Source organism: Chiloscyllium plagiosum, unplaced genomic scaffold, assembly GCF_037043375.1.
Source record: "Chiloscyllium plagiosum isolate Xiang-an unplaced genomic scaffold, Cpla_swu_hap1 HiC_scaffold_7, whole genome shotgun sequence".
NCBI classification, from domain to species: Eukaryota; Metazoa; Chordata; class Chondrichthyes; order Orectolobiformes; family Hemiscylliidae; genus Chiloscyllium; species Chiloscyllium plagiosum.
In genome coordinates, this window is record NW_028270145.1 from 71406690 (window position 1) to 71430034 (window position 23345).

A 23345-nucleotide genomic window follows, 5' to 3' on the forward strand; every position below is an offset into this window, starting at 1 on the left:
GCGACTCAGCCAATGTTGTCTATCTCATACGCTGCAAGTAAAGATGCCCTAAGGCACGGTACATTGGTGAAACCGAGCAGAGATTACGGCAATGAATGAATGGGCACCGCATTCAACTGGGAGTGTTCCATCCCAGTTGGGGAACACTTCAGCGGTCCAGGACATTTGACCTCGGACCTTCGGGTGACCATCCTCCAAGGCTGACTTTGGGACAGGCAGCAGCGAAAAGTGGCTTAGCAGAGGTTGATAGCTAAGTTCGGTACCCATAGGACACACACACACTTAGATCCCTTTACACTCACACACTATATATACACTCTCTCTCGCAGACTCTCACAACTCCCCACCCCAGACACACACATACACACACAAACCCACATGCACACAATCACATTTGTTTGTACTTTGCTCAAAACTGCATGAATCCATGTAAGACTCTGTTAACTCATTTTTTAAGATTAGAATCAGTCTAAACAGTATGCCATAGACAACAGCACATAGGGGACTTAACACCTTCAACATCTTATCTGGTTGACACCAATTGTTACAGTTAACCTGAGAATGTAACTTTTAAAAAGAATTTTGTGATTTACATATGTAAGAAGTGAAACTATCGTGGTCGTTCAAACAGATGAGAGACTCAACAAACAATCAAGGTATTTTTCAATGTATAATTTCAGGTACATCACACTGTAAACTTTTGCTATCAATTCTGTGTCTTACAATTGTGTCCTCCACAACCACCTGATGAAGGAGCGATGCTCCGAAAGCTAATGCTTCCAATTAAACCTGTTGGACTATAACCTGGTGTTGTGTGATTTCTAACTTTGTGCACCCCAGTCCAACACCGGCATCTCCAAATCATGACAGAAGTAGGTGACATGGCGATGGTCAGTGTGTTGGTGACATGGCGATGGTCAGTGTGTTAGTTCCACACGTCTACTCCCTTTCTCCCACCAAGGTCCAGTTCCCAGATTCAAGGAGGGAGGTTAGTAATCAATTCACCCATTTAATAGCCAATCAAGGCCCATTATCAGAGATTGACTGGCACTTTCAAGTCAGTGTCCCTGAGGTTGCTACGAGAGGTTTTGCTTCTCCGCTTCTCTCCCTGCAATACCCTACACTCCAAGCAAGCAGTGATTCAGCTGTTGACACCAATTTCAATTTTAATTGCACAAATCTGGGGAGAATGCCTTTATCATGGGGCACTCCAACTCTCATTTACCTCCAAAGACATCCTGCTACTGCCTCTGAGCTGGATGGCCATCTAGTGTCAGCAGAAGATATCAGCAACTGTGCAGTTCTGGTGTTTGTGCTGATTGTTCATTCCACAACAATTTCAAACACGGTATATGTTCCAGTGCAGAGTTAATAGAGAACTTCAGATGCTGATTATCAGATGTTAACTTGAGTCCTTTATTATCATCTAGAAGGGTCAGGCAGGAATGCCCCAGACCAAACAGAACAGCTGACATAAAACACTAACCAGAGTTATATAGTCCTGAGACTCTGTCCAACCAATCCTTTAATGTCTAATGTTTGACGACCTTCATCTGCAGTGTCATAGCGTTAAAAGCCCATTAAAAATGACGATATGTCCCCTTTCTGGTATTCCCAATACCTGTCCTTGGTTTTCTAGTTTTCAAGCGTGCCTTTATTTGAGTATGGGCTGCACTCCCAAAGTTGTTTGTAAACACACTCCATTGTCATTAATCCTTCATCCTTTGTCTGTACAGTGCTTAGTGAGTGAATGGGCCTGGAAGAGCATATTCTAGAGTGGGGGCCATGGATATGGAGTGAGCGGTGGTTGTAGTCTGGCATGGGGGCATGGGTTTGGGTCAAAGGGCATAATATGGAATGGCTGAGGCATGGGGAGAGTGTGGAGCCTGAGGGGTGGTGACAAAATCTCACAGCAACAAGAGAGGACTTTTAAACAGTTTACCACTGAGAGCAATAGCTCCTGTGGCTGTCTCCAATCTCCTTCTCAAGATGGCAGGTTGGACTGCAGCCTGCACCTCTGCAATGAAAATTCTCTTTTTCCTGATCATCATTAATTCTATTTTTCAGCCAGAGCAAGCCAAAAATAAATAATTGAAGGATTTAAATGAGATACTTTGCAAATGTGTCCCATTTTTCCTGACATACCACAATTTTGCTCATCACTATTGTCCCGGCAGTCATCATAGCCGTTGCATACAGCCCACTTAGGAATACAACGGTAATTTGTTTGACAGGCAAACTCGGTGTGGTTATCGCAGGAGTAGTTGACCCCATCTGAAATAAGAAAATATTAATATGAGAAATATTATAGTTCACTGATCATATGCTGCCACCTGGTGACTGCTTATAGTTATAGCTTTGCTATATATTTCTTCTTTTGGGAGCCTTTTTATGGTCAGTGCTAGGTTCCACCTATCCTGAGATATGCAAGTTGTTGATTTCAAGTTACAATTGGTGTTACCTGTACTATATCCTCCATATCAACTACTCCCAGACATCAGGCAGCCTAACCAGCAGTTCTCAAAGGGAGTGCTTCACGGCTCCACAAGGCTTGCTAACTTAAAGTTTTTATTTTTAAGAAACATGTGAGACAAAGAGGAACAATCATATCAGTCCACCTGTACCTTTCTGCTTGCAATGACCTCTCTTTCTACTCTAACTCCTTTCACTGTCCAAAACAAAACCATTATTTAACTTTGTCAAGGAACTGCAGCTTAATGGCATGGCCCGGCCTTGAAATACACATCGGACGGGCCGTGCCATTAAGCTGCTCATTGTTAAAACCAGACAAATGTGGTTATTTTAGTACACATACTCTACATTTCTCTGTAATGAATGCCAACATAGACGTTTCATTGAGTAAGATGCACAGGCTATATTGTTGTTATTCCTGCAGGGTAAATGGATGTTTATTGCCCATCCCCGAATTGCCCTTGAGCAAGATGGCAGTGAACATTCTTTCTGATCCACTGCAGTGTATTTAGTGCATGTAGACCCACAATGCTGAAGGGAGAGACTTCGAGGCTGTTGAGTCGGTGACAATGAAGGAACAGCAATATATTTCCAAGCCAGAAAATACATTTTAAATTTATGATATAATGGACATACACATGTTGACAGATATATTGGGCTGTGCTTTTGGGCCCCAGTGAGGACAAAATTGTTTCCTAAGGAACCAGTGTCAACTACGTGCCAATTTCTGCCATCGCCAGGTAGGTTTGAGGTGAGCAAAGCTACCTGCCCCATGAGACAGTTAGCTGGTTAGGCTGATGAAGACCTTTTTTAATTGAAATTAAAGTTGGCTGACTCTATCTCCAGTTTCCCAGCATGCCAGGGGAAACTGTACAACTGCCTGGAGATAACTACCAGACACTCAGTACCCAGTGGCAGACTATGGGAGACAGCGCTCCTAGAGCCCAACTCATCTGCCTGGTGCAACACACCATCATCTATCCAACACCCCTCGCCCACCACCACCACTACCACTACTAGCACCACCATGCACCTGTCCTCTAACACTGACTGCCGAGCTGCTGCATCTGTTTCGTAAATTTGAGATTGAAGAAAGGTTGGTAACAGGATGTCTCCATGTTGCAGTACCCTCTCTGTTAGTGATCACCCATTGCAGGCTGCGATTCTTCTAAAACTGAAAGCCTTTTAATTCACCTTTCACTTGGAGACCTTATGTGCCACCTTTAATTGAACAGGGAGCCTGCTTTCATGCCAATTAAAGGTCTGTCTTCATGAAAATCTCAATAAATGGCCTTTCCTCCTGCTTGGGGTGGATTCAGCAGCTGTAACCTACTCTCAGGAGGAAAATCCAGCCCAGTAATCTTTATAATATAACATTGTTGCTAGCAGTTATAGTATTCTCGATAAACTGCATACAGCCCTATTCATTTCAGGTACATTTTCCTTCATATGTACTCACGGCATTCATCAAAGGGCTCATCGGAGTAATCGCCACAGTCATTATCTACATCACATTTCCAGGATTGTGGAATGCAGTGACCATTGTTACATTTGAACTGGCCTGGATGACAAGTTCGGGAAGCACAGTGAGCAGGGTCTTCATCTGAATTATCTATGCAGTCGTTCTCCCCATCACATTGCCAGGCTTCAGGAATACAGCGTTTATTGACACACTGCCACTGGTAGTTCTCACATTGATGATTGACTAGAAAAAAAATTACAGATTGGATTCACTGATACAGTTTTTTTTCAACTCATTAACATTTTAACGCTAGTGGGATAACCCAGCTCAGTTGTCTGAATAGCTGGTTTTTATTACAGTACTACATCACCTACAGCATGGATTCAATTCTTATACCAGCTGAGGTCACCATAAAGGCTCACCTCCTCAACCTTGGTCCTTGCCAGAGATGTAGTGACTCTCAAGTTAAACTTACCACCGGTCATCTCTCTCTGATGAGTAAGCAGCCATATGGTCCTCTGTTCTGGATCAATGGTGCTGGAAGAGCACAGCAATTCAGGCAGCATCGAGGAGCTTCAGCAAAATCGACGTTTCGGGCAAAAGCCCTTCATCAGGAATAAAGGCAGAGAGCCTGAAGCGTGGAGAGATAAGCTAGGGGAGGGTGGGGGTGGGGAGAGAGTAGCATAGAGTACAATAGGTAAGTGGGGGAGGAGATGAAGGTGATAGGTCAGGGAGGAGAGGGTGGAGTGGATAGGTGGAAAAGGAGCTAGGCAGGTCGGACAAGTCTGGACAAGTCAAGGGGACTGGAAGTTTGAAACTAGGTTGAGGTGGGGGAAGGGGAAATGAGGAAGCTGTTGAAGTCCACATTGATGCCCTGGGGTTGAAGTGTTCCGAGGCGGAAGATGAGGCGTTCTTTCTCCAGGCATCTGGTGGTGAGGGAGCGGCGGTGAAGGAGGCCCAGGACCTCCATGTCCTCGGCAGAGTGGGAGGGGGAGTTGAAATGTTGGGCCACGGGGTGGTTTGGTTGATTGGTGCAGGTGTCTCGGAGATGATCCCTAAAGCGCTCTGCTAGGAGGCGCCCAGTCTCCCCAATGTAGAGGAGACCGCATCGGGAGCAACGGATACAATAAATGATATTAGTGGATGTGCAGGTAAAATTTTGATGGATATGCAAGGCTCCTTTAGGGCCTTGGATAGAGGTGAGGGAGGAGGTGTGGGCACAGGTTTTACAGTTCCTGCGGTGGCAGGGGAAAGTGCCAGGATGTGAGGGTAGGTCGTAGGGGGGCGTGGACCTGACCAGGTAGTCACGGAGGGAATGGTCTTTGCAGAAGGCGGAAAGGGGTGGGGAGGGAAATATATCCCTGGTGGTGGGGTCTTTTTGGAGGTGGCGGAAATGTCGGCGGATAATTTGGTTTATGCGGAGGTTTGTAGGGTGGAAGGTGAGCACCAGGGGCGTTCTGTCCTTGTTACGGTTGGAGGGGTGGGGTCTGAGGGCGGAGGTGCGGGGTGTGGAAGAGATGCGTTGAAGGGCACCTTTAACCACGTGGGAAGGGAAATTGTGGTCTCTAAAGAAGGAGGCCATCTGGTGTGTTCTGTGGTGGAACTGGTCCTCCTGGGAGCAGATACGGCGGAGGTGGAGGAATTGGGAATACGGGATGGCATTTTTGCAAGAGATAGAGTGGGAAGAGGTGTAATCCAGGTAGCTGTGGGAGTCGGTGGGTTTGTAAAAAATGTCAGTGTCAAGTCGGTCTTCACTAATGGAGATGGAGAGGTCCAGGAAGGGGAGGGAGGTGTCAGAGATGGTCCAGGTAAATTTAAGGTCAGGCTGGAATGTGTTGGTGAAGTTGATGAATTGCTCAACCTCCTCGTGGGAGCACGAGGTGGCGCCAATGCAGTCATCAATGTAGCGGAGGAAGAGGTGGGGAGTGGTGCCGGTGTAATTACAGAAGATCAACTGTTCTACGTAGCCAACAAAGAGACAGGCATAGCTGGGGCCCATACGTGTGCCCATGGCTACCCCTTTGGTCTGGAGGAAGTGGGAGGATTCAAAGGAGAAATTGTTAAGGGTGAGGACCAGTTCGGCCAAACGAATGAGAGTGTCGGTGGAAGGGTACTGTTGGGAACGTCTGGAGAGGAAAAGACGGAGGGTTTGGAGGCCCTGGTCATGGCGGATGGAGGTGTAGAGAGATTGGATATCCATGGTGAAGATGAGGCATTGGGGGCCGGGGAAACGGAAGTCTTGGAGGAGGTGGAGGGCGTGGGTGGTGTCTCGAACGTATGTGGGGAGTTCCTGGACTAGGGGGGATAGGACAGTGTCGAGGTAGGTAGATATAAGTTCAGTGGGGCAGGAGCATGCTGAGACAATGGGTCGGCCAGGGTGGTCAGGCTTGTGGATCTTGTACTCTATGCTACTCTCTCCCCACCCCCACCCTCCCCTAGCTTATCTCTCCACGCTTCAGGCTCTCTGCCTTTATTCCTGATGAAGGGCTTTTGCCCGAAACGTCGATTTTGCTGAAGCTCCTCGATGCTGCCTGAATTGCTGTGCTCTTCCAGCACCATTGATCCAGAATCTGGTTTCCAGCATCTGCAGTCATTGTTTTTACCTATATGGTCCTCTGTGTCTATGGCAACTTTACATACAGTGGGAATTGGAAAATGGGGGCTGGAGTACACTGTGATCCCACCAACAAGCCAAAACATGGAGTTCTGAAAATTTTAACTTCACATTCTCACTTACATATCTAGGTTATGACCAGAAGGTGTCAGTCAAAATTGGAAGGTGGTCAGGCTCTTAGTGAAGCTCCTAGAAACCAAGGAAACCGTTCAGAGAAGGCTTACCAGACTCATATCTGGAACGTGTGCGTTGCCTTATGTGGAAAGGTTGGACAGGCTAGGTTTGAATTGGAGTTTAGAGTTTAGAAGAATAAAAAAAGTGACTTGACTGAAATGTAAAAGATCCTAAATGTACAAGACTGGTCTTGGCAAGGTAGATGTTTCTTCATGCAGGAGAATGTAAAACTAGGGATCACCATTTAAGAATAAAAGTTTGCCCATTTAAGTTAGAGACGGGGAGAATGTTTTTCTTACAGAGGATCTCAAATCTTTGGAATTCTTATTGTCCAAAGACAGTGGAAGCCAAGTCTTTGAATATTTTAAAGGCAGAGGTAGATAGATATTTGATAATCATGCAGATGAAAAGGTCATTGGGATAGTTGGGAATGTGGAGTAATCAGATCATGCACAATATTATTGAAAGACACAGGCAGCCCAAGGGACAAGAGGCCTACCTCTACTCCTCCATTTTGCCTTTATATTGTATCAACAATAAGAAATGCTTACTACAAAGTACAATGTCTTCATCAGATCCATCTGCACAATCCTGATAACCATTACACAAGGAGTTGGAAGTAGTGCAGTTTCCATCATTGCACTGAAACTGTCCAATTCTACAATAATGGGTTGGGCAGGTTGTAGGTTCATCTGATCCATCCCGGCAATCTTTCTGTCCATCACATTTCCACCAGATAGGAATACACCTATGACAGACAAAACAATGAAGTTTGCCTTTGTATATGTGCAAATATGTTCAAAACAAATGATGTAATGAAAACTACTACTAAAGTCTCAATATTTGCAATAAAGCTTCATGAATAAAAATGTTGAAGATTGAATAATGGAAGAGGACAGAATTTATAAATTCCTACTTCTGAATAAAGTCACCCTTTATTCATACATGAACAGTCCTTGACTTAGTACTGCCTCACTCTGACTCAGCTATCAGAGTGTTACTATCTCTGTGATTCACCTTTTTATCTGATTAACAGCTCCAATCAGCGAACACATATTCTATGAGGTCCAGCATTCAGAGAAAAACTGAGATAACTGGCTGAAGTTACCAGGGCGGTATGGTGACTCAGTGGTTAGCACTGCTGCCTCACAGCACCAGGGACACAAATTTGATTCCATCCTGGAGTAACACTGTGTGGAGTCTACGCATTCTCCCAGTGTCTGCGTGGATTTCCTCCAGATGCTCCAGTTTCCTCCCATAGTCCAAAGATGTGCAGGTTAAGTGGATTGGCCATGCCAAATTGCCCATAGCGTCTAGGGATGTGTAAATTAGGTGGATTAGCCATGGGAAATACAGGGTTACAGGGATAAGGTAGGGGTGGGGTCTGGGTGGGATGCTCTTCAGAGGGTCAGTGCTGACTCAATGAGCCAAATCACCTACTCGCACACTGCTGGATTCTATTGTATGGTGAAAATAAGTTTCACCTCACATTATAATCAATGGGATTAGAGCAAAGTAACAGTACAATACAGCCACTCGAAAAACATTCTTTAAAATGATCCAAGTGAGGTTATTAGTTATTGGGAACAAAATATGTCATCTTAAGCAAAGCAAATGTGCAACAAGTCAGAAGTACATGAATGGCATACTATGCAATGGACTAAGAGATCAATGGAGTAATTCTGAATATAAATTAAAAGTGATTTTGATTGTTTAACCCATAACTTAGATTTAAAAGCCTGGCTACCCAACTCCTTGAGCCCCCCACATCTTCCATTCCAAACTTTGGTATTTCCATGCCATTTCAGAATGTATACATTCTGCACCAAATTAATGAACCCCACAAAACCAATTTCACATTTTAAAAAATTGATTTATAAAACTTTCTTATGTTACAAAGCTGTCTCATTTTTTTAAAAAGCTGTTCCTTTTCTCAAGGATACTGTGTCCTTGTTTTCTTTCCAAAGGGGTCATACAATCCTCCCAGATCGAGATGACTAGTTTAGTACAGAGATGAGAAAGGATTTTGAGAGGCCTTTTGTTTATTTGTAAACAGATGAGACTTCAGGCCAAAGTGGTCATGTTTTATAAATGACCTGTATAATGAAAGGGGAGTGGTCAGCTCTCTAGCTGAGCAGTTCAGTCCAGAACTAGTTAGGAGTTCAGTTGTGTGTAAACAGGCTGCAAAACTCTCTCTCTCTCCTTTTGCCCTTCTAACTTCAACCTGTAAGCATTTGTTCCATTTTTACTGTTTTTAAGGGAGTTTGCTTATTGGGACTGTTATGTATATTCGGAACAACATAATTAAGTCTACTTGAGATAGCCTGAGTTATATGGGGGTTCTTTATTCTGTTCTTTGTGTTTCATTGTGTAATTTTGTGAAAACATTTTTGTCTGTTTTAAAACCTGGTAGTCAACCTAACTAACTTACTCTGGGTAATTTTTACTGTATACTTACTGAAACAAATTGCAAAGTTATTGTCTGGGCTGTCTGCTTAAGAATGTTTTGAGTGGTCTGGCCGAGTCCATAACACTTAAAACAGTCACACTTGCAACAGCCTTATAAAAGTGACCTTTAAAAAAAAATCAACAGAAGGAAATGCAAGTGCTTCACACCTCTTATTTGTATAAATAAACACTTGAGCATTTGAGGAATAAATCCAAGAGAAACTTTCAGTCAGGCAATGATTACCCTTGAATACATCTATTTCAACACAGTGATGGACAGCTGCTGTCACAGAATGAATAATGAAACTTGTCTGAAAGCCTAGTCACCCATTACTCTGTTGGAAAGGCTGTGACCCTGCTAGATCGACAGTTTTTGTTACCATGGGGTTCACTGGCTCCATACAGTGTGTCAACGAGGGGATTGTGCATGAACACACTATAGGTTAGCATACAGTATTTGCAGGACTTTGGAGGAGGGTAGGCAAATAGACATAGCTCTGTTGGGACTTAGGAGAGCCATATCAGGTTGGTGGAGAGGAATAGGGCAGAATACTACACAAGGTGAAGACCAATTGAACTTATCTTTCAAAATGGTTCTGTCATCAAGGCTATGGTTCACAACATTTCCGAGGGGCTGTGAACCATGACCACTTCAAAAAGCTGGCCTGACTCCACAAAATTTCAGAGATGTCTTTCCCTGTTATGGAATTGGCCAGGTCGGGAGTTCTTTTTGTATCAGCCTAAATTGGGAATGCAGATTGGGGTCAAGAATCCCAGAATCAAATCTCAGCCACCAGTTTTAAAAGATCAACAAAATCTCCAGAACTCCCTGGGGAATCGAAGATGGAGGATGGGAAAATTTTCTGGCTGTAACAGCTGCTCCTTTTTTGAGGTATTTTAGGTGCAGGAGGTGATTTCCTCAAATTCCAAGAGCAGCAATCACTGTTTTATATGTTGTTGCATTGTTTTGGAACTTTGGGAATAAAAAGTCAAAACAATGACAGTTTTAAAAGGGAGAAGAACAGACAAAGGAAGCACATGGTGAGGTCAGTGCAGGAGAGAGAGAATGAAACTGACTCTGCCTTTGCTGTTTGAATTCGCTGGACATCAGAGTGCATCTGGGAAAATTAACAAACAGTGAAATTCACAACTGATCTTGGAGGAACTGTTGGACGAAGTTCACAGCACAGAATCAGATAAGTTAATCGTTGTTTTAAGTGCAGCCTACAAAAAGTCTGCAGTAGTGAGCAGAGTGGGTTCTTTCTCAATTATATGTTTTTGGAGCTGAAAATGTGTTGCTGGAAAAGCGCAACAGATCAGGCAGCATCCAAGGAGCAGGGGAATCAACGTTTCGGGCATGAGCCTGAAGAAGGGCTCATGCCCGAAACGTTGATTCCCCTGCTGCTTGGATGCTGCCTGACCTGCTGCGCTTTTCCAGCAACACATTTTCAGCTCTGATCTCCAGCATCTGCAGTCCTCACTCTCTCCTATATGTTTTTGGAGATATGTCTCTTGATTAAACTTAAATATAAACCATAAATATTAATTTAACCAGGGGCAGTGTTTGTAGAGGAATAAGACAATGTTATTTTCTGGGTCTGTAGATTGTGAAAGAGCAAAAGTGGCCTTTAGTAGAGTGATATGTACTTCTTGTCAGACATGGGAGTTTAAAGAGAGTTTAAGGTTTACTGCGGATAATACATTCCATAATTGCTTTTGGTTGCGAATCTTATCAGATCGAATGGATCGGTTGGAGAGACAGTTAGAAGCAATGAGGAATGTGCAACAGCAACAATATGTTAATGGATGGCAGTTATAGGAATGGGGTAAAGTCTCAGATACTATCACATAGATGGGTTAACTCCAGGAAAGGTAAGAGAGGTAGGCAGCTAGTGCAGGAGTTTTTTGTGGATATACCCATTTCAAACAGGTATACTGTTTTGGAAAATGTAGGGGGTAATGTATTCTCAGGGGAATGTTGCCCGAACAGCCAAGTTTCTGGTATTGAGACTGGCTCTAATGCAATGAGGGGTACATTGGGTTCCAAGAGATCAATTGTGTTAGGGAATTATTTAGTCTGATGTACAGACAGACGTTTCTGTGGCCAACAGCGAAAAAGCAGAATGGTGTCAGAATCAAGGATGTCTCAGAGAGGGTACAGAATGTTCTCACAGGAGAGAGGGGCCAGGAAGAGGTCATTGTCCACATCGGAACCAACGATATAGTAAGGGAAAAGGTTGAGATTCTGAAAGAAGATTACAGAGAGTTAGGCAGGAATTTAAAAAAGGAGGTCCTCGAGAGATCACCTTATTGGTACTGTATTATAGACCCCCTAATAGTCAGAGGGAAATTGAGAACCAAACTTGTAAAGAGATCTCAGCTATCTGTAAGAATAATAGGGTGGTTGTGGTAGGGGATTTCAACTTTCCAAACATAGACTGGGACTGCCATAGTGTTAAGGGTTTAGATGGAGAGGAATTTGTTAAGTGTGTACAAGAATATTTTCTGATTCAGTATCTGGATGTACCTACTAGAGAAGGTGCAAAACTTGACCTACACTTGGGAAATAAGGCAGGACAGCTGACTGAGGTGTCAGTGGGGGAGTACTTTGGGGCCAGCGACCATAATTCTATTAGATTTAAAATAGTGATGGAAAAAGATAGACCAGATCTACAAGGTGAAGTTCTAAATTGGAGAAAGGCCAATTTTGACGGTATTAGGCAAGAACTTTTGAAAGCTGATTGGGGGCAGATGTTCGCAGGTAAAAGGATGGCTGGAAAATGAGAAGCCTTCAGAAATGAGACAATGAGAATCCAGAGAAAGTATAGGGAATGCTGGATGACTAAAGAAATTGAGGGTTTAGTTAAGAAAAAGAAGGAAGCATATGTAAGTATAGACAGGATTGATAGAGTGAATCCTTAGAAGAGTATAAAGGAAGTAGGAATATACTTAAGAGGGAAATCAGGAGAGCAAAAAGGGGACATGAGATAGCTTTGGCAAATAGAATTAAGGAGAATCCAAAGGGTTTTTACAAATATATTAAGGACAAAAGGGTAACTAGGGAGAGAATATGGCCCCTCAAAGATCAGCAAGGCAGTGTGTGGAGATACAGAAGACTAGGGAGATACTAAACAAGTTTTTAACATCAGTATTTACTGTGGAAAAGGATATGGAAGATATAGACTTTGGGAAATAGATGATGACATCTTGCAAAATGTCCATAAATCAGAAGAGGAAGTGCTGGATGTCTTGAAACACATAAAGATGCATAAATCCCCAGGACGTGATCAGGTGTACCCTAGAACTCTATGGGAAGCTAGAGAAGTGATTGCTGGGATTCTTGCTGAGATATTGGTATCATCGATAGTCATAGGTGAGATGCCGGAAGACTGGAGGTTGGCTAATGGTGTGCCACTGTAAGGACAAGCCAGGGAACTATAGACGAGTGAGCCTGACCTCGGTAGTGGGCGAGTTGTTGGAGGGAATCCTAAGGGACAGGATGTACATGTATTTGGAAAGGCAAGGACTGATTCGGGATAGTCAACATGGCTTTGTGCATGGGAAATCATGTCTCACAAACTTGATTGAGTTTTTTGAAGAAGTAACAAAGACGATTGATGAGGGCAGAGCAGTGGATGTGATCTATATGGACTTCAGTAAGGCGTTTGACAAAGTTCCCCATGGGAGACTGATTAGATCTCATGGAATACAGGGAGGACTAGCCATTTGGATACAGAACTGGCTCAAAGGTAGAAGACAGAGGGTGGTGGTGGAGGGTTGTTTTTCAGACTGGTGGCCTGTGACCAGTGGAGTGCCACAAGGATTGGTGCTGGGTCCTCTACTTTTTGACATTTACATAAATGATTTGGATGCGAGCCTAAGAGGTACAGTTAGTAAGTTTGCAGATGACACCAAAATTGGAGGTGTAGTGGACAGCGAAGATGGTTACCTCAGATTACAAGAGGATCTTGATCAGTTGGGCCAATGGGCTGAGAAGTGACAGATGGAGTTTAATTCAGATAAATGCGAAGTGCTGCATTTTGGGAAAGCAAATCTTAGCAGGACTTATACACTTAATGGTAAGGTCTTAGGGAGTGTTGCTGAACAAAGAGACCTTGTAGTGCAGGTCCATAGCTCCTTGAAAGTGGAGTCACACGTCGGTAGGATAGTGAAGAAGGCATTTGGTATGCTTTCCTTTATTGGTCAGAGTACTGAGTACAGGAGTTGGGAGGTCACGCTGCGGCTGTACAGGACATTGGTTAGGCCACTGTTGGAATATTGCACGCATTTCTAGTCTCCCTCCTATCGGAAAAAATGTTGTGAAACTTCAAAGGGTTCAGAAAAGATTTACAAGGATGTTGCCAGGGTTGGAGGATTTGAGCTATGGGGGAGGCTGAACAGACTGGGGCTGTTTTCCCTGGAGCATCGGAGGCAGAGGGGTAACCTCATAGAGGTTTACAAAATCATGAGGGGCATGGATAGGATAAATAGACAAAGTCTTTTCCCTGGGGTCTGGGAGTCCAGAACTAGACGGCATAGGTTTAGGGTGAGAGGGAAAAGATATAAAAAAGACCTAAGGGGCAACTTTTTCACACAGAGGATAGAAACAAGGCACATCGACCCAGCAAGTCCACACCGACCCTCTGAAGAGTATCCCATTCCTCTATCACTCTACATTTAGCCCTGACTAATGCACCTAACCCACACATCCTTGAACACTATGGGCAATTCAGCATTGTCAACTCACCTAACATGAACATCTTTGGACTGTGGGAGGAAACCAGAGCACCTGGAGCAAACCCACACAGATAGTCGCTCGAGTCTTGAATCGAATCTGGGTCCCTGGTGCTGTGAGGCAGCAATGCTAACCACTGAGCCACAGTGTCACTGTTACTTTAGTATGCAGCCTTTTACCACACTTCTATGATTCTATGATTCTAAATTAGAGATACAATTGGTTTTCAGTGAAGATGGAACAAAGATAAAACGAAAAACTCTGATAGGATCAATGGCAGAAGAGGTTGAAATGACAGAAAATACATTCTTTCTGGGTCAAAGGGAATTGGGCAAGGAAAGAAACAAAAAATGTTCCTGGAGCAGGTATGCTACTGGCTGAAAGAGACAAAGTAACTGAAACAAATAGAAGAAAGGAAAAAGGATGGGTTTGTTTAATTCAATGTAAATTCAACCTTTTAAAACTCTTGATTTCCTCACAAAGAATTTCAGATCCTATTTTTCAAGGGCTAACTTGATCTTCAAATGACAGCAATGAATATCCAACCTGAGATCCAAATAAGAGACCTTTATCAGAAAAGGCATGCCTTCAGAACCTTCCCAACTCTGCTTACTTGGGATAGCACGGTGGCTCACCAATTAGCACTCATAGTGCCCTGGACCCGGGTTCAATGCCGCCCTTGGGTGACTGTCTGTATGGAGTTGGCACATTCTCCCTGTGTCTATGCACCTCTCCTCCAGTTTCTTCCCACAGTCCAAAAATGTGCAAGTAGGGAGAATTGGCCATGGGATATGCAGGATAAAGGAATAGGGTAGTGGAATGGGTCCATTATATTTGAACTATTCAGCTTTTCTTTCTTGAAACAACTGTAACAGCATTTACCCTTTTATTAAAATCCAGTCATAATTAAATAAAACTGAAAAAAAAGGTGAAATTCTGAAACACAAGCAGAAAACACTAGAAATACAAAAAACACTGGATCGGAGTTGAAAATGCAAAGAAATAATAATGCAGCATTAATTATTGTACCTTTCATTGTCAAGACATCTATACTGTGTACTTGTGCACATGGGGATACATTGAGTGACGCTGCCAGACTGCTTAATGAAGTTATCTGGACATTCACATGTGTGACCTTGACCACCTTCTGCTATCAGACATAGGTGGGAGCAGCCACCATTATCTTTATCACATGGATTGTTTGCTAGAAAGAGGAGAGGTATAAAAGTAACTGTTAGCAAAGAAATATCTTTCAATGAGCATACAAGGAAGCAACTAATAAACAGTAATTGGAAATGTGGTACATGGCTGCATAATAAAGTAACTGTAAACATGAACAGCTTTCACTCGCTCAGCTTTGAGAACAATCAAAATGCAGCTTTTTAAAAGAATAAATAAACATTCATTCTTACAGAGAATCTGATGAAACTAAGCCAAAGAAAGAAGGCCTCCTAGGAAGATGAGGCCGGGAAGAACAAAAAGACCAAAGAATGAAGACTATGACATAGACTATACAACTGGGGCCGATGAACTGAATTAAGATGATTTGGAAAGTCAATACTCACCTATCACTACAGGCCAACAGAGGAAAGATTACAAGAGGGAGTTTGACAATGATCATCAGCAATACAAGTATCTACAGCTGAAACTTATGTTATTAACAAGCAATTTTCCCTATCGGACAGGGAGATTGATGAGACTGACGATGAGGCGCAGTACTGGGTTGTTGCTGCCGAGTATATTAGACTAAAAGAAGTGAAGAATTCTACTTATTGTAGGGCAAAGAATCATCAAAATGCTGACTCTAATACAAAAGCAGCTCATTATCTGAGACATCTGATGGACATGACTATCACAATTTCATTTATTTTCTTTTTACTGCTGTCATTCCTTAATACGTTATACTTTCCGTGGATTGGCATTTTGCTTCACTGTTCATTAAGAAGAAGGGAATGGGCATAAAGCATGTGGCTCATCCTATTGGGGCAATTTATTAGCATGGATTAACCATGGTAAATGGACAAAAAACACAGCCAGAGGTTGACAGATTATTAAATATTAAAGAAATCAGTTAAATCAGTCATGAACATTAATGTCTCATGAACTTGATTGAGTTTTTTGAAGAAGTAACGAAGAGGATTGATGAGGGCAGAGTTGTGGACGTGGTCTATATGGACTTTAGTAAGGTGCTCGTCAAGGTTTCCCATGAGAGATTGGTTAGTAAGGTTAGACCTCATGGAATACAAGAACTAGCTATTTGGATACAGAATTAGTTCAAAGCTAGAAAAAAGAAAAAGGGTGGTGGTGGAGGGTTGCTTTTCAGACTGGAGGCCTGTGACAAGTGGAGTACCACAAGGATCGGTGCCTGGTTCACTACTTTTTGTCACTTACATAAATGATTTGAATGTCAACATAGGAGGTATAGTTAGTAAGTTTGCAGACGACACCAAAATTGGAGGTATAGTGGACAGTGAAGAAGGTTACCTCAGAATGCAATCAATCTTAATCAGATGGGCCAATGGGCTGAGGAGTGGCAGACAGAGTTTAATTTAGATAAATGCAAGGTGCTGTATTTTGAAAAAACAAATCAGAGCAGGACTTAAACACTTAATGGTAAGGTTCTAGGAAGTGTTGTTGAACAAAGAGACCTTGGAGTGCGGTTCATAGCTCCTTGAAAGTAGAGTCACAGATGGATAGGATAGTTAAGAAGGCATTTGGTATGCTTTCCTTTATCGGTCAGAGCATGTTGCAGCTATACAGGACAGTGGCTAGGTCACTGTTGGAATATTGCATGCAATTCTTGTCTCCTTCTTCTTGGAAGAATGTTGTGAAATTTGAAATGGTTCACTCAAGGTTTACAAGGGTGTTGCCAGGATTGGAAGATTTGAGCTATAGGGAGAGGCTGAATAAGCTGGGTTTTCCCTGGAGCAACAGAGTAAAATGTGGGGAGTAAAAAGACAGTACAACTCACATTTTTATTGCTATTCATCAAGTAATTTCAGTTCAGAATTCTAAACTACTGTGCATGCACAGCCCTAACATATGCAACCAAAATATAAAAATTGAGAACAGTATTATAAGACAAGTTGAATAAGTCATACCAATAAAACATGCATCTTAACTGGTTGAATGTTCAGAAGTAATTAATTAAGAAATTATTATTCATTCCAAAATGTGACTTGTAATGCAACGTGGAGAATACTTGAGCTACAAAAAGCTCCAATTTACATCAGTCTTAAAATTACTTACTTACCAATTGGCTGTCTGTATGGGTGATATACATGGATGTCAAAGGGCCGATGGGTGGTATTCACCAACAACACTCTGCCTTCTCCAGTGTATTTATTTGCTTTCTCAACTGATTTTGTGTTCCAATCAGTCCAATATATTGTATCTTCAAATAGGCTAATGGCAAATGGGTGGCTTAGGGTTCCACCAAATACTGTGTGCCGATGGTTCCCATCCAGGTTGGAAAATCTATAAAAATCAAACCATCAGAAGGTCACACAATCAACCAGTAAAATGCTTCCAAGCACTGAACTTTCAATGATAATTTTAAGGACTTTTTATATTAAACTAGTCATCACAATTGGTTTAAAAGATTAAAGAAGTGACAAATATGGAGAAGTGTGTGGCTTAGATTACTGCAATCTTATAGAAGGAAATGGCAGCTGTCATTTCACAGCACAGAAAGAAAATTAAATGCAACTATTAATAGAAAGCAATGCAACAAAATATATTCTATGTTCCATTTTTTGATACAAGCTCAAATTTACCTTGAAACCTACGTCAATTTATTTTCCCACTTTTGTATCTAAACAAACACAAGATATCTGCAACCATTAACTTGCTAAAAACATTTCTGGGTAAAGGCTCTCTGTGCTGGAATGCTGGAAGTGATATGCAATTTTTGATATCCCAGTCAGATATTAATGAAGTGTGATAGATTCTAGTTAAAGTCATAGATCACCAACTGTTACAAGGGGCTGTAATTATTAATGTACAGAATATGCCAGTTATTTTAAAATCAGCTCAATTAATAAATTACCTAAATGGACATAGTTAGTATTAGTGGCATTGCTTTTTTCATTGCGGTGTATCCTTACCAGAAAGGCAAATAAAGGAATAAGTCATTAATGGTAAGATTAGAGCGATGGCTATGTCATTCTTCACGCTGTCCAGGAATATCTGGAGTACTATTCTTAATTTAAAATGTGATCTATTGTATCATCCCAACACTTTGTTATCAAAGTTAAAATTTGCAAGAAACTTTAGAAATACTTACTCAATATAATTCAGATGAGCATCGGTCCAATAGAGTTTATCATTTGTGTAGTCAATGGTCAATCCATTGGGCCATTCCAATTTTGTGGTAACAATGGCAGATTTGTTTTTACCATCCATACCTATGCGTCCAATATATGCTTGATAACCCCAGTCAGTCCAGAAAATATATCTGCAGAAAGTTATAAAAAATGTAAACTCAAATCAAATTTTATGTTGTCAATTTGCAGCATGACAAGAATTTCAATCAACTCAATAAAATTGTTAAAGCACATTTTATTTTGCTCTAAATAGAAGTTCTTACATAACATGGGCAGTTGGATCTGTTCCCTGCATAGAAGGTGAGTTCACATGGTTGTATTGTCTGCCCAGTACCAGCGTGCCATATCTGGTCTGGAGTAACTTGATGTATGTAAGATTGTGAACCATGTTGACAAGGTATATGTAGAAATGAGGTTTCCTCTTGTGGCTTAATCCAGAACCAGTGGCTGTTTTTCAAACTTAAGAACTGCCCTATTGGGCCAGAGATGAGCAGAACACTCTTCTTTCAAAGGGCTATAGGCGTTTAGAACTCTACCTCTGTGAAGTCATGGGTTTTGAAGATTTTTAAGACAGATGTAGATAAAATACTTGTTAGCCAATATAATCAGGAGTAGTTGGGAATTGTGGAATTTGAGACACAAACAGATCAGCCATGATCTTAATTCATTTCTTGCGACAGTTTATGGTTTCACTTTCAATTTGAGCAGGCATCTCACTACAAGTGCAAATTGACACAGGAATGATGAGCAAGGTATGATTCAGATCATTTGGTCAAGTTCACCTTGTACAATGTATATTTGCTCAATTTACTGTGTTGGCTTCACAATTGTTAACTAAACATAGCTGTGATGAAAATTACAGTAATAAAGTCTATTGGCATGTTTCCATAATGTCAGGAGTTCCAACAAAGAAGTAATGACTTCCTTGTGATTGTGCTTCTATACGATTGTGGTTGGTGAGAGAAGCAAGAAGAGTTCAAATAGGGGGTGGCCATTGTTTCCGGAGGCCCCAGATAGGGCACGGTTTGCCCAATTATGACCCCTCCCCCAGCAAATCCAAAGGACAACCCCTGGAATTCAACAGGTTGTCTCCTCACTCTCACTGCTCATAAAATGCAAGTAGTAATAGGTTTGAACCATGAATTCATCACTTAAATTTGTATCTAGTTTGGTGCCTGAGCTTGCTGCCTACCAAGTCTATATCTTCTAAGCACAAAGTGTTCTACTGTTTGACACGTTTATCCTTGCCTGATAACAAGGGTTGGACTTTCTCGGAGAGTTTTGGTCACTCACCCAGATCAGTTCAATGGTTAGTGAATGGCAGTTCAAGGGTTAGGGTCAGTTTTGTCAGGGGGAAGAGATTGAGAGAACTCTCATTGGTCAGAGGCAAGCTAAGTAACTGGTTGCGACCTTTAAGCTGCTAGTTGCTCAGTTATTTATTGGCAGAGGAGGGAGTTTCTGGACAGCAGAACTTCTGTGTCCATGAAGTCAGGGCTCAGCAAAATTCCAGAGAAGCTGAGAAGATAGAGGGAAGTAAAGTTCAGAAAAACCCTTGTTAGTTTAGTGCAATGGACAGTGGGGGAGATAGAAGGTCATAAAAAATATGTGCTTGTTACAACTGAGAAATATTGGCGCTTGGAGAAATCTAGGAGCAGTGACAAACTAGTGAAGTTAGGTTCCTAAAAAGGAGCTGAAATTGTGCCTGTAAGTACATATTGGAGTCCAGCCTCGGGAATCTAGTGGAATGTAGATATAGGGGAAGAGATTGAACTACTAAGATGTGAACAGTTATTGAAGCAGTCAACAATGAGGAGAGGGAACTTTGTGAAGGAGAGGGAACTTTGTGAAGGAGAAAACATTGTAATGCGAGTTTTCACTGGCAGCACCTCTACCATCTGAGTTAGTTACTGAAAAACCTGTCTTGAGTATAACTGCTATTTGATGTGCTCTGTGGTAGTTCAGCCACTGTTTGTCTGTTAACTCTAATTTGACGTGTTTATTGTGGATGTTAGAGTCTAATTTCTAGATTTATTATAATTTGTTTTACTTTCAATACTTCACATATTTATCAAAACTGTTAAATCTTGTGGCTTTATCTCTCAGCCAGCAAAAGGAATCTCAAGTTTGTCTGCTTTACACAATAAAAACATTTCTGGTCCTGAACCAGATCATGATATAATTTGGAACCACTGGCCTCTGAGCAGAAGTAGCCATTCTCTGCTTCCCTGCTACTGGCAGAACACTATGGTTCTGAGAAGGTGACAGGCAGTATTGTCACTATCCTACTCCAAATATTTCCCTGGCCATTTCCAGGTCCCTGCTTCCTAGTCAATTCCTTCTAGGCACATTTTGAATGAATAAGCAATTGAATACTGTGCCCCAATCTCACCAGAATAGTTGTGTATCTGTATAGGCTTCAATAATTTAGATTTGGTTACTCAGAGATGTTTCAAAGGTAGTGCTCTAACATATCAAGAAACATTTCAAAGTTTTTAAAAATTACATTTTGAAACATGTAGTTCAGATGAAAACTTCATCCTTGTCAATATGTAAAAGAATTTGAGCAGAAGCCCATGACGATAAAGCATTCTCCAAAATCATGTGTCATTGCACCAGTATCACAATTGTGCCAAAGTAGAAACTCTAGCCCTTGATGTGATTTTCTTTAAAAGTACGGCTAAACAATTTTAGGTTCTCTTACCCATATTTTGGATAGACAGCAATAGCTCGAGGATTCTCAAAGCAGTAAATATTGCTTGTATCCACACAGCGATCGGCCAGCATTTTACGGAACCTTCCATCAAGTTCAGCAACATTAAGGCAATTTTTAAACTGATCAAGCCAGTAGAGCTTCCTGCAACAAAAATAAAAACTCATTTGACTTGCACCAAAGACAATATTCAACATTTTTCAATATTAGCGCATACACAATAAATTTGGATAAATATTTTAAAAGGAAAGATTTTCAGAGTTCTGGAGGAAAAACAGGGCAGTCAGACTAATTGACAATTCATTCAGAGATCTGGCATAGCCATGGTGGGTTGAATGACCCTCTGTTGTATTTTTTTATGCTAGTACATCAGTAGGTAATACTGAGAAGCAATTGATCTAACGAAACAGCAATCAATTGTCTAGAGTATACAATAAATACATTTTTAGAAATTAAAATGTAAGGAAGTTGACAGGGTTAAACTTATTTGATTCTGGCCATGCCCCTTTATTATTAGCCTTAACCTCTCTCACTATTCCCCACCAAATATTCAATGCCACTGTTAACAAAGTTTCAACTGATTCCACTGCATCTTTAAACATATATAGGAAAAGAAACATAAGAGCAAACAACTATGGATGCTGAAAATTTGAAATAAAAACAGAAAATTGTGTAAATGTTCAATAGTTCTGCAAGTATCTGCGCAGAGAAATCAAAATTAATGAAGAGATGCTATTAGACCTGCTGGTTTTTGGTTTTATTTCGGAAAAGAAATATCCAACTGACTTACAAAATAAAGGGGATTAAAACACTCAAATCTCTGTTGGTTCACTCATTTCACTGCTTGTATATATTCACAAGCAAGTAGCATTGTAACGTTTCAAGTGGTTAAGAGGTCATACTGTTGATGGAAAACTACAGTAGTGTTGAAGTTTCTATCACGATCTGACAATAAATGTGCTGGCATGCTCTTGTGAATTTAGAGTCACCTCCCAGAGATGTCTGGAAGCTTAGAATAAACTTCATGATCTGAGCTCTTAGTGGAGACCCACACTCAAAAGGAATACTGGGAAGAAAAAGAGCATAATGGCATCATACTTGCACTATCTGTGCTCCCTATAACCACGATTCAATTATTAGATCCAGAAACTGTTGAAGTTACCTCCTTATTTCTAGCAATGAACATTCATAAAAATCTGGAGAAGTTTTACATAAGCTACTGGTGGCTTCAATTCACTCTTCAGAACAGATCAGAAGTCCGCAGCATGCAACACTTGAGCTGTTAATGAATATTGTTACACTTTCATCACCTTCAAATATTTGGTTTTGTTTACTGTTTTATTTACTATAGATTGAATTCTGATGAATATTTCTTAAAATGTTTTATGTCCTTGCAGAAAGTATGATAAAGGTCACATTTTTCAGTAATAATAAATCAAATCAGCTTAGACATGATTTTATTGAAACGCAGACCAGATTCAAAGGGCTAAATGGTTTACTCCTGTTCCTAGTCTATATGTTCAGTAATCCATCTCAGGTTAAGCTGAAGCGATGCCCAGTAATGTGAAACAACCTGACAACTAGTTTTGGCTTCACTCACTATGGAATCGATAACTACTACATAATTTTAAAAAGATTTTTTCTGACAATGTAATTTCAAACTGAATACTACCCATCATATCCATTTGATATTACAAGACACAACAGAATGTCTTTACAAATCTTTATTTAACTTTGGGATAATGAAAAATTATTCAATCCTTAAAAGTCTGTGTTAAATTAAAACCAGTTTTAACAAAGGCTGAGTCTATTGTACAGTTTAGTTTGGAAATAATAACAAGCATTGGTTCCTAAACATTGCAACTGAATAGTTATAATACCTTCCAACCCAGTCAACAGCCAGGCCTTCTGCACCTTGTATATCATGGTTAATGATAGTTTCCTTTTTTGTTCCGTTCAGGAACATCCGTTCAATAATTCTTCGACCCAAGTCAATATAGTACAACCTTTGCTCAACTCTGTCAAAGTCCAATGCCACCACATTAATGAGCCCTTGTTGAACAAGAGTATAAATTTCCCCATCAACAGACAGATTACGTATGTAGTAGCGATTACTGAAGAGGAGATAAGGAGCAATATTGCTGTTTTGGCGACAACTTCTTCCATCAGGTTCTCGAAGATGTCCTGGGGCACATTTGCAGATGTAGGAACCCTCTGTGTTTTCACAAATCTGACTGCAAACAGCCGGTGTTACATTGCATTCATCAACGTCTTCACAAGTCTGTTGATCACTCATGAGATGGTAGCCAGGGTTACAAGAGCAGAAGAAACTAGTCAATGTGTTGGTGCACTTGTGTGTGCAGTGATTCAGTGCAGGATCATTGCATTCATCAACACCTGTAACA

The 23345-nt window shown here is 41.3% G+C and overlaps 1 protein-coding gene across 3 annotated transcripts in view; it reads right to left on the reverse strand.

The window, feature by feature from the left end:
* The window catches only part of lrp2a (low density lipoprotein receptor-related protein 2a), a 337835-nt gene that overhangs the window by 93017 nt on the left and 221473 nt on the right, over window positions 1-23345 (reverse strand). For all 3 annotated transcript variants that reach the window (XM_087989117.1, XM_043693942.2, XM_043693941.2), the window contains 8 exons: window positions 22821-23337; window positions 20932-21084; window positions 18191-18361; window positions 17159-17382; window positions 14935-15109; window positions 7274-7470; window positions 3932-4177; window positions 2146-2274 (listed from right to left, as the gene is read on the reverse strand). In XM_087989117.1, the coding sequence (XP_087845243.1) occupies window positions 2146-2274; window positions 3932-4177; window positions 7274-7470; window positions 14935-15109; window positions 17159-17382; window positions 18191-18361; window positions 20932-21084; window positions 22821-23337 (1812 nt within the window). The remainder of the gene's footprint in view (window positions 1-2145; window positions 2275-3931; window positions 4178-7273; window positions 7471-14934; window positions 15110-17158; window positions 17383-18190; window positions 18362-20931; window positions 21085-22820; window positions 23338-23345) is intronic.